The following is a 16,373-nucleotide window of genomic DNA, read 5'->3' as shown; positions in this document are numbered from 1 at the left end:
AACTAAATAAATATACGGAGAGAATATCAACTCTCTTCCGGAATAAAATAGAATATCAAGTCCCTATCAGTATAGTCCACATATGGAGTGATGAATGTCGGTGAAGGGGAATTCAGTGCAGCAGGGTTGGATTTTTGGCTTTTCAATTCAATGTAGCCATATGTTAATAAGGAATGAAGCGAGTAAAAGAGAAGGGTTATTTGTTTGTAAATGCATGAACTTGCAACTCTTTCTGGTTTTTCCCCTAAACTTTATTTTTTGAATATAAATACATGAACTTTAATATTTTCCTGTTTTTCCCCAAAATAAAAAATCGAAACTGATGTGGCAAATTATAATTTATGTGGCAATCAAAACGACGTTGTTTTGATTAATTATATTTTAAAAATAAAAAATAAATTCCATGTCATCATCTTCTTCACCCATCTCTCTCTCCTTTCTTTTATTCTTTCAACTTTTCAATTCAATGTAGCCATATGTTAATAAGGAATGAAGTGAGTAAAAGAGAATAATGTGTTGTTTATTTGCTAAAAAATGAAATAACTAACTTATAGTGAGATAATTAAAAAAAAAAATATGAGTCGCTTATAGTAGAACAGATACTCTATCCATTCCATAAAAATAGACGGTGACTTTCCTCATTAGATAAACTAAAATGACAAAAATGATCTGTTTTTATGGGACTAAAGAAGCCACGCATATTAATGATTCTCTCTATCCTGAGTTAATTGATTCGTATTTCTTCTTAAAACTGTCTTAGGATAATTAATTTTCTTTCTTAATTTATTTTTCCTATCTTTATCTTATATTACCACAATTAATCAAGATTATGACTTTCTTAAGTGATACGCGATTTTAGATGGAGCAGTTCACTACTGTGCGGGTGGTGGAGCGCCGCGACGGCCTATTGCACGCCACGAGACCGTCGCGGCTGCAATTTCTGGTTTTTTTTTAATGTATTTCTATAAATACAACCTATTCCTTATTTTGTCCAAATAATTTTATTGTAGTCCAATTAAAATGTACAAACAATTGATAAAATAAGTGATTTGTAGCTGTGGCGTGGCTGAACAAGTTTTTGTAGTTATCCTGACTAGACGGACAAGTTTTTTTTGGATGTGGCATGGGCATTCCGCCTTATCTGTGGACACCCAAAGGCTCAAGCCAAGCCTTTAACAGCCTGCAACGTATAGAACCGTTGGGCCGGCCCAGTAGTTGGCTTTCTATCCATTCAATTCGGTTTCACTTATCTCAATTAAGATCTCTTTTCTCTCTGTTTAGCTCTCTGCAACTTCTTGGGCAAAGGCTTCTGGCATCGAGGTATCTTATCCTGCTTTTAATATATTGGGGAATTAATGTGGGTTTTTGATTGAGCTGTCCCTGTTATTTTCAAAGATTGTCTATTTTGTTTGGATTTTCTATTACTTATTTCTAATTTTTTCGTTAATTTATTGGTTGATACTAAAATCAGCATAATTCTCGTGAAACAGAGTGAAATTAGAAGCTATTAGTATATAAAATCTGCTCTGGCCCACAATACATATGAATTTTGCGTTCCACCCGTTCGACGGAAGTCCCAATAGAAATTGTACTGAGCCTGTACCTCTAATTTAGCACTCATAATGAAAGTCCCATTAGATATCAAGTGAATTTTTGTGTTTAGCACATAACACAAGAACCTTGACCTTGATTAATTCTTGCAAATAAAGATAGATCAAATATCCAAATACATCAATATGAATATAAATGCAAATCCCCATTAATGCGGGATGAAGTTCCAATATTGATACATTAAAATTTCACATAAACTCACCATACAAATTCAAGCAAACCGCTATACAGTTTCAGAACTTAAATAGGTTGGTGCTGCAGTAGGGGATTAACAAAGATAAGGGTTAGGTGGAACCTCCAATGATCCAAGCTTCCCTTCCAACATCTCTGCCACCCTTGTCATTGACGGTCTGTCCTTAGGGTTTGACTGAATGCACCACAACCCAACGATGATCAAATTTCTCTTCATGTGTTGGCTTTCGTCTTCTTCATCCAATGCTCCAGCAAGATCACCATCTCTTTCAGCATTCATCTCAATCTGCTTGTAGAGATAAGTGGGGAAATATATTTCACTAGTACAATCTACAGCTTTTCGGTTATTGGTTGTAGTCCTTCCTCCAACCATTTCTAAAACCAACATCCCATAACTATACACATCAGACTTATAAGAGACTTCTCCGAAGTTTCTAGAAAACACTTCAGGGGCAATGTACCCTATTGTCCCTCTTGCCATCAACATGGAGACTATGCTCGATCTATTCGGACACATTTTAGCAAGCCCAAAATCTGAAATTCTTGGATTCATGTCCTCATCCAGAAGTATGTTCTGAGGCTTGATGTCCAAATGTAGAATCCTCGTATTACAACCTTGATGCAAGTATTCAAGCCCTCGAGCTATTCCAAGAGCAATCTCAAACAACTTATCCCATCCCAATGCGAACTCTTGAGACAAGGAAGCATTGTTACCAATGAACTTTTCAAGAGAACCATTAGGCATGAAGTCATAAATGAGAGCTCTTTTTGAACCTTCAAAACAGAACCCCAACAGCGCGACAATATTAACGTGGGAAGTTCTGCTAATACTGGCGACCTCGTTCATGAAATCTTCCCCATTTCCATTTGATTCATTCAAGACTTTCACCGCCACAGGACGACCATCGGGAAATTGACCTTTATAAACACTGCCAAATCCTCCTCTTCCTAAATTTTCACTAAATGAACTTGTCATTTTCTTGATGCTGGAGTATTTGTATCTCATTGGAGCAAGATTTCCATTGTTCTTCAGAAAGAGTTCGATTTCCCCTTCATGACCTTGTTTTGACATTGTATGCTTCCTCCGAATGAAAACGAATACAATTATCAAACACAATGTAAGAGAGGCTACTACAGTGATACCACCTGTTGAAGTAAACAAATGTTTTTGATGAATCTCAGAAGAATGTAATAACTGAAAACAGTATGCTGATCCATGATCATATTGAAGTTCAAGTATTAGGGAAATGGACATTGCGATCGCCATTATTAGTGGTATATTGAAACAGAAGATGACTGGAGATGAGAATGTATTAGCAGAGCATTGGTGACATACCTATGAAAATGATCTTTCTTTGTCTCATATATCCTGCAAACAAATTCAACATTTGCTTTCGTAGTTTAGGTGAAACAACCCCGAAAACTGATCTTTCCTATGACACTCACTGATAAACCTAGGTAACTAAGATATAGTGAAATTTTGGATTGTTTATGCTAGAAAAAAGAGGCGATTAGAGATGAATATATTATCTGAACTCAAATGAAATGGATGATGCAGTAGATATTGATAAAAAAATCTTCCTACGAGGCCAATCCTCTAATGAAGCCCTACGGTAAATTATTGTTCTTAAACTGAACTCAAGATTCGACATCTCACTCAAAAATATGGGTTGTTAGCAAATTAAATAGTTACCTTCTTCTCTGCATTTGAATTTATTCAAATTGTCACTAACACACTGCCCTCCTCGACCATAGCAATCCCAGCATTCTTGAGAAACATCCCACTTCAAAGTAAACTCAGCGCTCAACTCTTCAAATAGCTCACTAGTAACTCGGTTCGATTTTGTTGGTAACTGAACCATTGAACACCTTGAAGGAATACTACTATTGGTTGGATCATACTGTCCTTGGTTTCTATAATAGACTGCTGGGGGGCCTTGGCAACTAGCACGGTGGTAGTTATGGAAATAATTTTGGACAATTGGATCAGTAGTTACACTCCAGCACGTGAAGAATGTGATATTAGGGGTAAAAGTGAATGAAACAGAGGGAGATTGAGATAGAGATATATTTTCAAAAAAGTTACAACTCTTGTCATTCAAACTCATTTGGTGGGTACCATCGAAAATTGTTAACTCGTTCGTCGATAAATTGTTGCCGACAAAGTTGTACACTCCTTGCCCGTACCCATACCGTTCAGGCCTTAGGTGAAGCTTGGGCAATACAGAATCACAGCCTTCAACGAAAAATAACCCGCATTTTCTATTTTGAGTGAAAGGGAATTTCAAGGAACCTAGATTCCCACATGAGAAAGATTTTGGACATTTGGAATCAATTCTGGGGAATAGGATATTGCATGAGAGTAAGAACAACAAAATCTTGGTTTTAGCCATTACTACTAAATTAGTTACACTCAGAAAAAGGTAACTATGCTATAAATAAAGGAATTTAGAAAGTGGGAGAATAGTCCATTTTGTACTCTGCTTGACTTGGAAACTATATTTGTCAGTGGAAGACCATCGATTATATTGGGCACTAGTTAAGGACAGTATGGGCCGTAACTAACACTTTTGGTTGGGCTGATAAATATCTAAATCTGAACCAATCAAAATTCAGAAACTATATTATCCAATAATTTCTTGGATACAATTTACAATAGAAAGAGATATATGTAGGCAAAAACAGGGAACCATAATCCTAGTAACAATAGAAATTGGGTTTGATGCAATATGTACTTACGTAGTTTGGCGTAGATGTCTAGACAGAGATTTCACTATATAGTTTTTGGATACGATTTATAAATAGCAAAAAACATCGAACCATAATCCTAGCAATAATAGGAATCGGGTTCGGCCTAAAATTCCAAAGTGTGACGGTTGGAAATACATTCCAAATACATTCCTCCAACTTCTCATATAATGTATATAATCATGGATATATAAATTCATCAAATTTTTGTTTTTATTTATCTAATAGTTACCCTAACACTTTCTACAAAGCCAAAGCTATTTAATCAACCAAAAATAAAGGATAAAGTTCCAATAGTGCTACATTTTTCACATAATTGCCATAGAGTAAAGCAACTTATTAAAAAGATTTAAAAGTTGAATAGGATAGTTCTGCTGATCTTGGTGGTGAATAAAGGTAAGGTTTAGGTGGAACCTCCAATGATCCAAGCTTCCCTTCCAACATCTCTACCACCTTCGTCATTGACGGTCGGTCTTTAGGGTTTGTCTGAATGCACCACAGCCCAACAATGATCATGTGTCTCTTCAAAGGTTGGCTTTCAGATTCTACTTCTCTGAAGTTTCTAGAGAACACTTCAGGGGCTATGTACCCTATTGTACCTCTTGCCCCCATCATAGAGACTATGCTTGATCTGTTTCAACACAATTTAGCAATCCCGCAATAGGAAATCCTTGGATTCATGTCCTTATTCAGAAGTATGTTCTGAGGCTTGATGTCGAAATGCAGAATCCTCATATTTCAACCTTGGTGCAAGTATTCAAGCCCTCGAGCTATACCAAGAACGATCTCAAACAACTTATCCCATCCCAATGAGGACTCTTGGGATGAAGAAGCATTGTTGCCAATGAACTTTTCAAGAGAACAATTCGACATGAAGTCATAAATGAGAGCTCTTTTTGAACCTTCAAAAACAAAACCCCAACAATGCGACAACGTGGGAAGTTCTGCTAATACTAGCGACCTCATTCATGAAATCTTCCCCATTCCCATTTGAATCGTTCAAAACTTTCACTGCCACAAGACGATCGTCAGGAAACTGTCCTTGTAAACATTTCCAACCCTCCTCTTCCCAAGTTTTCATTGAACGAGTTTGTCTTTTTCTTGATGTTGGAGTATTTGTATCTGATCGGTGCAAGATTTCCATTGTTTTTCAGAAAGCGTTTGATGTCTTTTTCTTGCTCTTATTTTGCCTTTGCACGCTTCCTATGAATGAAATATATACAACTATCAAACAGGATGCAAGAGCGGTTATAATCAGACCACCTATTAAGCAAAAAAGTCGTTTAATTTAATGCATCTTAGAAGAATGGTATGCTGACCGCAGTCAAGCATAAAGGAAACAGAGTAGAAGAAGTATGAATAATTGGAGATCTTAGTAAAAAGGTATTGTTAAAGGGGACATACCTATTAAAAAGAACATACAATGTCTCGTCTTTCCTGCAATCAAATTCAACCATTAGCCTTCAAATTTAAGGTGAAACAAATAAAAAAATGATCCCTTATACTATACTGATCAACCTAGAGAATACTAAGAAACTAAGAGATTCATGCTTTCCACACTATGAAAAGTATATGAGAATGGAAAATGTAGTGGAATTTGTGGTTTGTTTAATCTACTTGTGTTTACTTTTCCAGTTCATCAAGTTGTTGATACTACTGAGGTACACGAAACAGTTGACTTGGAATGGGAAGACTTGATAGGTAGTTGATTCAAATAACAATCTCGAGGAATAGACGGAGCATGTGTTAACATGATTATCCAAACTGAAGTTGCTAAAGAGAAGCCAGCTAAGAGAATTTGTGATGCTACATATCCTATGCCAAAGATAATATCTAGTTGTGCCACGTTGGAGCCGATGCTAGCTGCTCCTACATGGAAGGAAGTGCTGCTTGGTGGAATCAGCTGATTGGTCCAGGTACAGGCTTTATCTCAGCACCTGAAAAAGGATGGACCACACCTTATTTCTCTTAATGAACATTGTCTTGTAGTTCAGATTTTACAGCATGCTTTGTTAGGGATTTTGGGTTTGACTAATGTTCTGGGTTGTTCTCTAGCATGGTATATATAGAGACAAAGTTGTAACAGCCGCATCTTTTTTTAATAAAAGCTTAATGCAAAAACTCTCTTCTTCCTCAAGTTGCAATGTCTTCTTTTACATCTTGCTGCACATTCTGTTTTTTGGCCATTCTTATCAGCATGATCCTGATGAGCTGGGGGGGGGGGGGGGGGGGGTTATAGTGGACAGTGGAGATATTACAGCGTAAGCTGCGGTAGCTATGGAAATAATCTTTGATTTGCGGAACGACAGTTTGATTGTAGCATGTGAAAAATGTGACGTTTGGAGGGAATGTAAATTAAACGAAAGGAGACTCGGGCAGATACAGATTTAAGAAAGTATAACACTCGATGATGTCAATAATTCAAGAATTTGATATGAGGTTCGAGCTCCTCTGCGTAATGTTGGAGGTCCCTTTGTAGAGTCACAGTCATGAACTATGAACAATCCGCAGTCGGGATCAATACTAGCAGTGAATGGAAACTCTAGTGAAAAGTTTCCACAGGCATAGGATTTGGAGCATTTCGAATCAGCTTTGAGTAGTACTAGTAAAAGAAGATGGCCTAGCAACAACATTACTTGCTTGCAAAGAGCCATTGTGCTTTGTGTTGGTTTCTTTTCTTGAGAGAGTTGTATTAAATGTTAATATGTGGATTCCATTAAGTAAGTCATTGGCCCCATCCAAGTTGATTACATTACTCTTCAGTTGACTAGCATTGACCTAGTGTATAGGAATTAGGATGTGGAATAAATAAAGTTTCCTTCAGCCACACAATTTATCAAAATAAATATAAATGCAAATCCTGATGAATGTGGGATGAAATCAAAGTGTGAAAGTTAGATGAAGTTCCAATATTACTGCATTAAAATTTCATAAAAGTTACCATACAAATTCAAACAAACTACTATAATGATTCAGAAGTTGAATAGGTTGGTGCTGCTCTTGGGGATGAGCAAAGGTAAGGCTTAGGTGGAACCTCCAATGACCCAAATTTCCCTTCCAACATCTCTACCACCCTTGTCATCGACGGTCGGTCCCTAGGGTTTGTCTGAATGCACCACAGCCCAACAATGATCAAATTTCTCTTCACGCGTTGGCTTTCTTCTTCTTCGTTCAATGATCCAGCAAGATCACCATCTCTTTCAGCATTCATCTCAATCTGCCTGTAGAGATATGTTGGGAAATATATTTCACTAGTACAATCTACATCTCTTCGATCAACGGTTGTCCTTCCACCAACCATTTCCAAAACCAGCATCCCATAACTATACACATCAGACTTGTAAGAGACTTCTCCGAAGTTTCTAGAAAACACTTCAGGGGCAATGTACCCTATCGTACCTCTTGTCCCCATCATAGAGACTATGCTTGATCTGTTTGGACACAATTTAGCAAGCCCAAAATCTGAAATTCTTGGGTTCATGTCCATATCAAGAAGTATATTCTGAGGCTTGATGTCCAAATGCAAAATCCTTGTATTACAGCCTTGGTGCAAGTATTCGAGCCCTCGAGCTACCCCAAGAGCGATCTCAAACAATTTACTCCATCCCAACCCAGATTCTTGAGAGGATGAATCATTTTTGCCAATAAACTTTTCAAGTGAACCATTCGGCATGAAATCATAAATGAGAGCTCTTTTCGAACCTTCAAAACAATATCCCAACAAAGTGACAATATTAACATGGGAAGTTCTGCTAATACTGGCAACCTCATTCATGAAATCTTCCCCATTTCCATTTGAATCGTTCAAGACTTTGACTGCTACTAGATGACCGTCCGGAAACTGTCCTTTGTAAACATTGCCAAACCCTCCTCTTCCCAAGTTTTCATTGAATGAGCTTGTCATTTTCTTCATGTTAGTGTATTTGTATCTCATCGGTGCAAGATTTCCATTGTTTTTCAGAAAGCGTTTGATGTCTTTTTCTTGCTCCTTTTTCGCCTTTGCACGCTTCCTCCGAATGAAGACATATGAAGCTATCAAACAGGATGTAAGAGCGGCTATAGTCAGACCACCTGTCAAGCAAAAGAGTTGTTTAGTTTAAGGAATCTGAGAAGAATGCAAGTGAAAACGTATGCTGATCACAATCAAACATTAAGGCAACAGTGTAGAAGATGTATGAATGATTGGAAAAAGAAGATTTAAATGAAGATCTTAGCAAAGTATTGGCGAAGGGGACATACCTATTAAAAAGAACATACTGAGTCTGATATGTCCTGCTAAGAAAATGGACATTATAATTTTAATATTTTCCCTTCTGAGATGGTTGACAAAATGTACGTTATAAAAGTAATCTAGTATTGGAAGTTGGAGCGGAGTATCAAGATGGCACAATAACATGAATAACACTACTACTACCTTTCTCCAAAAAAATATTTATAGCATTGGACAATACGAATTTTAATGTTAGATTGGTAAATTAAGAGAGATAGATAAAGAAATAGTTGAAGTTTTATTAGTGGAAGTGGGAATCATCTCATTAAAGAGAAAAACTTACCGCAAATAGACAAAGGCTAATTTTAGTGAACTACCGAAAAATAGAAAAACTAGACTATGTTTCGTGGACAAAAGTAGTACTCCCTCGGTTCCATAGTAATAGAGTCATTTTGCCATTTTAGTACATTCCATAGTAATAGAGTCATTTTCCTTTTTAGTAAAAGTCAACACATTTTTCCACATCTACTTTACTCTCGCGTACTTATATCTCTCTTCATCTCTCTACCTTTTTCATTTTCCACTTTACTTAACTCACCTAACAAAATTTTTCTTAATCTCCGTGCTGAAAAGAAACACCTCCATTACTATGGAACAGAGGGAGTATTTGCCAACCGGCCCAACACTGAAACACCTATTCTTTCCTTGTGCGAGTGTGTCTTGTTTTAATATGTGGTGTTTTTAACCCACTTTTCCAATCCATCAAGTCGTTAATTAAGAGATACTCGTAGTTGATTCAGAGATAAATGTAGTTCGACTTGAATGTCCACATGCCACAACTTAAACCCGTTCGATTCCCACTATTGCCCGTCACTAGAGGCTATATATGTTTATTCTTATCTACCTTTTCTTTCAAAAACTTAGCTCGTAACAATGCATCTCAGTCCATCTTTACAATGCTTATATTAAAATGATAAGTAATTAATTATATGTAAAGTATATCTCATGATTCTGTCTAGCGCACCTAACATCAACTTGATTGAACGTTCGAAGTCAACAAAATCTTACTTGGTCTGCAGCTCCTTGAATGCGGCCCGTCGGGACAGAAACACCTGAAATGGAAAGAAGTCTCGTTAAAACCGCAGCGGCCGCCGCTCTCACTGCAATAGCTACAATCACTCGCCGTCCAATTCATCACAAATCCCCTCCTCAAAACCGTCGCAACATCCACCACTTCATCCTCCCTCTCATCTCCAATCAGCTCCGCACGTGCCACAACGCTCTCCTCGCACGTGCCAATCGCTCTCCCCCAATCCTTATTGCCACCAAACATCGCCAAATCAATCTCGTCGCTTCTCTCTCTAGAAACATTGCAATGGCCGATTCCATACCTCCGCAGCTCTTCGCTCACGTTTTTGCAGCCGAAAAACAAACCGATATCCTCACCGCCGGAGTAATCGAATCTGCCGTCGGGGAGAGTCGCGTTTCGGATCAATCTCCGAGAGCAGCTGTCGATCGACGATGGAATTGGTAGCAACGCTGCGTTGAAGACGTGGAGAGATCGATTTTCGTAGAAAATGTCTTCGATTATGTACTCGTTTTCCGAGAGACGGAGAATCGGAAATCCATTGGTGCTGCAATCGATCGCGAAGCCTGGGTAGCCGCAGTAGGATTGCTGCGATTGGAGGAAGAACGGGAAGCTAATGTTGGGGCCACCGCCGCTGCAATTTTGCGGCGCGCAGGCTTCGTATCGGAAGTCTGCGGCGCGGCAGATTTTGGATGAGACGAGGAGCAGAGAGAATATGCATAGAGAGAGAGTATGGGGGTTGTCTATCTTCATGTCCAAATGCTTGATGAATAAGACAGATCAAAAAGCAAAAACTGTATTTATGTGTTGCATTATTCTGCTTCTCATCTGTAACATTTATGAACAACCGTGTTGACTTGGGAATGATGAATAATCAACATTTTCGATCTCGATGTATCCTTATCCTGTGGGCTCGACGGTAGCTCCAAAATCCGAATTTAATCTCTCATGGGCCGACGATAATATCGGTTAACTAATGTGAATCCTCTAGATTGAAGACTCATGAACTTGTCCCGGACTTGTTCTTGTAAATAAACCCAGCGAATAAACAAGATAAACCAAGAAATGGAACAAGAAAAATGGATAAAAGGATAGATGATGGATTAGTGTTATGATTTAGGTGAAGAACAAGAAAGAAATCCCAAAGGCACTTTCACATACAAACACCTAATGGCTCCACAAACTAGCAACACAAGAACTAGCAAGCATACCTTTACAATCAACCTTAGCCCGGCAAAAGATCGAATGCAACCCGAAGGAATTTGATAAGTCTTCAAAAGATGAAGAAGGTGAGCTCTCAAATATGGAGAAATAGTCTCTTACAAATATTCAAAAGCTGAGAATGAAAACCCTACAAAAGAGTATTTATACTAAAACAAAAGTAATAGGGAAAATAGTCTTTGAAATCTTAAAAAAATGGCATTTTCGGGCAAAACGCCCGGCCCGGGCGTTTTGGGGCCTTGCCCGGGCGTTTTATCTGTAGCCGGGCATTTTTTTTGGCAGCTCTGCGCGACTTTCGTCAAAAGGCCATAACTTCCTCATCCGAGCTCCGATTGAGGCGTGTAAGGTACTCACGCGAAGCTCTTTTGATGATGAAGATAATGGTGGTCTTAGAACAGCATTTGGACATCATTTTTCTAGGAAAATTCTGGTTTGAGTCAGACCTTCGAATCCGGCTTGGCTCCTTGCCATATCTCCACCTTCTTTTCGGACCCCAATCAACCCTTGGCCCTCGATGTAGTTGCATCCTATGATTTTGAATACCCGGATTCACATCATCCTCTCCTTCTTTGTGAAAGGATTTGTCCTCAAATCCGGTTCTTAGATTCATCTTTCGGACACCCGGATTCACATCATTCCCTCATTCTTTTGAAGGATTTGTCCTCAAATCCGGATCAAGCATACCTATAAGACCAAGTAAGTCCAAATCAAGTATCATAGGTCTAGAAGATGTACTTGGCTTACCAAGGGTGTAGAGACTATATCCAAGGGTGTAGAGAGGTATATAGTCAAGATTGCAAATCTCCATGTGGAATATATCTAATGCATATATGGTCTCATCAATCATACCATCATTGTGATCATAAAGTAATAACAATATTGGAAAAATTCGACCACTAGGGATTAGGAGGCTATGATCAAACAATGAAACTTGCATCAAGTAAGGAGCATAAGATCTACACCCTAACCATAATGCACATGTAAACTCAATATCACAAGTAATGGTACTATCAACAAGTTTTCTCCTAACACATTTGTGCGTGTCATCAAGATATTTTCCATACTCTAACAAGTCCAAAATATAAGCACATGGTATGGAGACACACAACTCTAACAATCCTTTTATAAGGTTTTGTTGTAAGACCTTTGATAAAGGATCCATAAAACATGCCAACTCCATGGAAAAGTTTGATTTTTATGCAATAAAAGAACTTATCATGCCAAGACACACATGCGTCAAACACTTTGTATCTCTTGGTCCCAAATCCATCCACTCTACCAATCCACATACCTAACATTGTCTTCATAAAAGAATTGACATTTTTAGAAGGGCTAGGGATACACAAGAAAGGATCCTCATAGCTTGTAAGACTAAACTTAGCAAGTAATGATTCTAGATTTTCATGCCACATATCAAACAAACCACAAGTGATAAGAGTATCAATACAAATGGGCATTTGAAAACAAATCACATTCACTTGTTTCATTAAATCATTATCACAAGTTAAGGTGAGAATACTTGAACCTTGGTAAAGAGGTGATTCAACTTGACCTTGCGTCCATGAGTTCATCACCGGTAAGAAGTTACTCGGTGCATCCACGACTCGGGGTTCACATTCCAATCCTTCCAATTCCTGTCTCAAAATGTCATCCAAGAGAAAAGACAAGTAATAAGAGTTAGTGAAATAAAGGTCATTCTCCTCACCAAGGGCAAAAATGATAGGGTGGTTTAGAGCCCTCCCATGGGTGATCTTAGAATCTAATAAGCAACTTTTTTTTCTCACATGCTTGTGGTTTTTCTCTCTTGAAAGTGTTGATTCACACTCACCCCCACCACTCTCTCTTGGCTTTTGCATCTCACATTTTCGCCTTTTCTCACGCTCTATTTGCTTTTGAAGCATGCTCTCATTTTCTAGCTTTTGCTCTTTCTCTCGATTCCCTCTCAAGTGCTTATTCCCATTATCAACCTCATGTGGCTTTGGTTCGTTGTTCAAGATTTGAAGGGCATTTAATGGCTCACTCCCGTCCTCGGCTTCCCTTATGCTAGACATGCCATCATTGAAAGTTGGGTGTGCATCTTGTTCATGTGTGACCATGGACTCCGTTTCATCCTCACATTGCTCTTCATCATCATCATCATCAACAAAATCCACCATATTCTTGACACGTTCTTTATTGTCACACCTATTTTGAATCAAGCCCTTTGAAGTAGTGAAGTTGGATGACAACCACGACGAAACCTTCGTATGATAGCTAGGATGAGATAGGTCCATCTTCTTTGGTGGGATGCTTCTTCGTCTTGTGTCACCACCATAATGTCGAGGGTTTGAGCTCTCCCTTGATTTACTTGAGACTTCCTCCCCTATTAACCGCTCATGCACCTTAAGATGACCATGATCATTCATCCTCTTAGAGTTAGACTCTCCATAGAACTTTGGTACTTGTTCCCTTCTACTCCCTCTATCAAGTCCATCATCGTGATACCTTGACTTGTAGTCACTCCTATCATGTCTCTCTCGGTCACTAGGTGCTATGGAATTGTTATGCCTAACTCGATCTTTTATGAGAGATATATTCTCATGGTATGCCGTAAATCCCTCTTGCATAGAATTCATGATTCCCCGCGCATCGCGCATCTCCTTCATGATTGAGGAAAACATCTCTTTGAGGGTGTCGTCGGATGTGGACGCGATGTCGTCCCCATCCTCCCTTCTAGGCGAATTGTGCTTAGAAATCCTCGTACGTGGTGGCATTTTTGGTACCTACAAAGAAGATAAAGAGGACTAGGGACACATCCCTTTTGTTAATAACACAAACAACGCACACACCCAAGAATGGAGACTTTAGTGAGGAGCTCACTTCCCAACCCACAAAGTATGTCCCCAATTCCCCAAACTCACACCCAATGTCTCTCGGAAGGTTTAGAGATTTAGTGGCTAGATACTCTCCCTCACTTGCTCTCGATGATGTAATCCCAAGGGTTGCACAAATAGCACAAACAAGATACACAACTAGGCAAGTGAAAACTAGTCCAAGAAGCCACAAGATTAGTGAAAGTAGGGTGCATGGCCAAAGGGATAAAACAACAAACAATTTGTGTTCACAATTTTCACTAAACAACAATAGACCCAACAATTGATGGAATATCGGCCTATAACTTTGTAACATTCACATAAACATACCCAACAACACATATGCAAGTTTATAGCTAATGCCCATGGATAGATTTGGAGATATCTCTTCTTTTTTTTTTGACAATTTTCTAACAATTTCACCCTTTGGGGATTTTTTCTTTTTTCTTTTCTTACAAGAACAAGAACCAATGGCTCTTGATACCAAATAATGTGAATCCTCTAGATTGAAGACTCATGAACTTGCCCCGGACTTGTTCTTGTAAATAAACCCAGCGAATAAACAAGATAAACCAAGAAATGGAACAAGAAAAATGGATAAAAGGATAGATGATGGATTAGTGTTATGATTTAGGTGAAGAACAAGAAAGAAATCCCAAAGGCACTTTCACATACAAACACCTAATGGCTCCACAAACTAGCAACACAAGAACTAGCAAGCATACCTTTACAATCAACCTTAGCCCGGCAAAAGATCGAATGCAACCGGAAGGAATTTGATAAGTCTTCAAAAGATGAAGAAGGTGAGCTCTCAAATATGGAGAAATAGTCTCTTACAAATATTCAAAAGCTGAGAATGAAAACCCTACAAAAGAGTATTTATACTAAAACAAAAGTAATAGGGAAAATAGTCTTTGAAATCTTAAAAAAATGGCATTTTCGGGCAAAACGCCCGGCCCGGGCGTTTTGGGGCCTTGCCCGGGCGTTTTCTCTGTGGCCGGGCATTTTTTTGGCAGCTCTGCGCGACTTTCGTTAAAAGGCCATAACTTCCTCATCCGAGCTCCGATTGAGGCGTGTAAGGTACTCACGCGAAGCTCTTTTGATGATGAAGATAATGGTGGTCTTAGAACAGCATTTGGACATCATATTTCTAGGAAAATTCTGGTTTGAGTCAGACCTTCGAATCCGGCTTGGCTCCTTGCCATATCTCCACCTTCTTTTCGGACCCCAATCAACCCTTGGCCCTCGATGTAGTTGCATCCTATGATTTTGAATACCCGGATTCACATCATTAACCCATCCAACCTCATCTACATCCAGCCACTGGAAACATGCATGAGATTCAGAGCACAATTAAAAATATTAAATTAATAAACTACACATAAAAGCACATTTATGTAATGATATTATAATAGATATATTTAAATTTATAAGTATCCTTAATTTCGTAATTTACTAATTTTGAATTAAAACTCGTGTCGGTTATGTTTCACATTGGACGGATGTAGTGTTTAGCAAAGATAACGAAACCTACAAAGAAAAATATGGGTTGTTGGCGAATTACATAGTTACCTTCTTCTTTGCCGTTGAATTTAGAGTAAAATACTATTTTGGTCCTAAATACATGGCCAAAATACGAAATTCGTCCAAAATATTCACTTTATGAAAATCGAGTCCTAAACAAATGAAATCATCGTCGGATCGGTCATTTTGTTACAGTTCCGTAAAAAACAAATGGCCAACGGATATTATTAGTGAAATTTTAACTAGATTATAATATTAATCCATGATTAATTAAAATAAAATAAAAAATTTATTACAGTCTAGAAAGGCTACTAGCTATAAATAAAGAAGTGGGAGACAGAGATGTCAATGTAGCCCGTAACCCATGGGCCGTCCTCAATAGCCCGCCAAATTTATAGGGTTAGGGCTGAAAATTTCTAGTCTGATAAAATTACAACCCGATTAGTCCACACCCGATTAACCCGCAATCCGTTAGGGCCAGACCCGAAAACCCGATGGGCTGGCCCGAAAACCCGATAAAATTTCTATCATTCTATTTGTTTGACTTTAATTTGACACTTCATTGGTTATTCTATAATATAGATTGATTAACTTGGATTTTACATGGTTTTAGAGAGTAGTTTTACTTGGTTTTGATCATATATTGTGTAATTTGAGACATGATTATAGCTACTTCTCTATTACGTTGGTATTTTGACCATTTTGTGAATAATGTGTAGAAAAATGTACAAAACATGTGGATGTGCAGCTGCTCAATGTTCGAGACAGCTTTTCTGGAGATTTTGAAGTCTGATTCGCATGTAATGCATACCATTCTCTTCGTCTTCGAAAGAGCTTCGCGTAGATATCTTAAACGTCTCAATCAGAGTTCGGTAGAAGAAGTTATGGCCGTTTTACCAAGACTGCGCAGAGCAGTGACATAGCTGGC

The 16,373-nt window shown here is 38.4% G+C and overlaps 1 protein-coding gene, 1 long non-coding RNA gene and 2 pseudogenes across 5 annotated transcripts; 1 reads left to right on the top strand and 3 right to left on the bottom strand.

Moving 5' to 3' along the window:
* The first annotated feature begins 1,062 nt into the window (after positions 1-1,062).
* On the top strand, positions 1,063-6,688 carry LOC148930801 (uncharacterized). The gene is made up of 2 exons (XR_016137218.1): positions 1,063-1,320; positions 6,187-6,688. It is a non-coding gene; the product is annotated as an uncharacterized LOC148930801 (long non-coding RNA).
* On the bottom strand, positions 1,732-4,471 carry LOC148930802 (LEAF RUST 10 DISEASE-RESISTANCE LOCUS RECEPTOR-LIKE PROTEIN KINASE-like 2.4; annotated as a pseudogene). Its single transcript, XR_016137217.1, has 3 exons — positions 3,497-4,471; positions 3,140-3,172; positions 1,732-2,949 (listed from the first exon to the last, which is right to left on the bottom strand). The product of XR_016137217.1 is annotated as an LEAF RUST 10 DISEASE-RESISTANCE LOCUS RECEPTOR-LIKE PROTEIN KINASE-like 2.4 (transcript).
* Positions 4,492-5,883, bottom strand: LOC125209406 (LEAF RUST 10 DISEASE-RESISTANCE LOCUS RECEPTOR-LIKE PROTEIN KINASE-like 2.4 pseudogene; annotated as a pseudogene).
* Positions 6,689-7,445: 757 nt separating the features above from the next.
* Positions 7,446-10,718, bottom strand: LOC148930800 (LEAF RUST 10 DISEASE-RESISTANCE LOCUS RECEPTOR-LIKE PROTEIN KINASE-like 2.1). Of its 3 annotated transcripts, none has more exons than XM_089068821.1 (3): positions 9,830-10,718; positions 8,791-8,823; positions 7,446-8,622 (listed from the first exon to the last, which is right to left on the bottom strand). In XM_089068821.1, exons 1-3 carry the CDS (start codon positions 10,599-10,601, stop codon positions 7,514-7,516), a joined length of 1,914 nt encoding a protein of 637 aa, XP_088924947.1. In that variant the 5' UTR covers positions 10,602-10,718; the 3' UTR covers positions 7,446-7,513. The 3 variants fall into 3 exon arrangements, with proteins under 3 accessions (XP_088924947.1, XP_088924946.1, XP_088924948.1); XM_089068820.1 differs by having other exon boundaries at positions 8,791-8,826; positions 9,830-10,717; XM_089068822.1 differs by lacking the exon at positions 8,791-8,823.
* Positions 10,719-16,373: the final 5,655 nt, after the last annotated feature.

Source organism: Salvia hispanica, chromosome 3 (assembly GCF_029641045.1).
Source record: "Salvia hispanica isolate PSC_SH4W2 chromosome 3, Shi_PSC_v1, whole genome shotgun sequence".
NCBI lineage: Eukaryota > Viridiplantae > Streptophyta > Magnoliopsida > Lamiales > Lamiaceae > Salvia > Salvia hispanica.
This window is presented reverse-complemented; position numbering and strand designations above follow the sequence as displayed.

What these genes read in the sequence shown, in the direction of transcription:
- LOC148930800 (XM_089068820.1), bottom strand. Translation starts at nt 10,601, where the DNA reads ATGAAGATAGACAACCCCCATACTCTCTCTCTATGCATATTCTCTCTG. An exon ending in TTCAAGGAGCTGCAGACCAA is followed by an intron (nt 8,827 to 9,829) that starts GTAAGATTTTGT and finishes CCATTTTCTTAG; the next exon opens with CAGGACATATCAGACTCAGT. An exon ending in CAGTATGTTCTTTTTAATAG is followed by an intron (nt 8,623 to 8,790) that starts GTATGTCCCCTT and finishes TTTGCTTGACAG; the next exon opens with GTGGTCTGACTATAGCCGCT.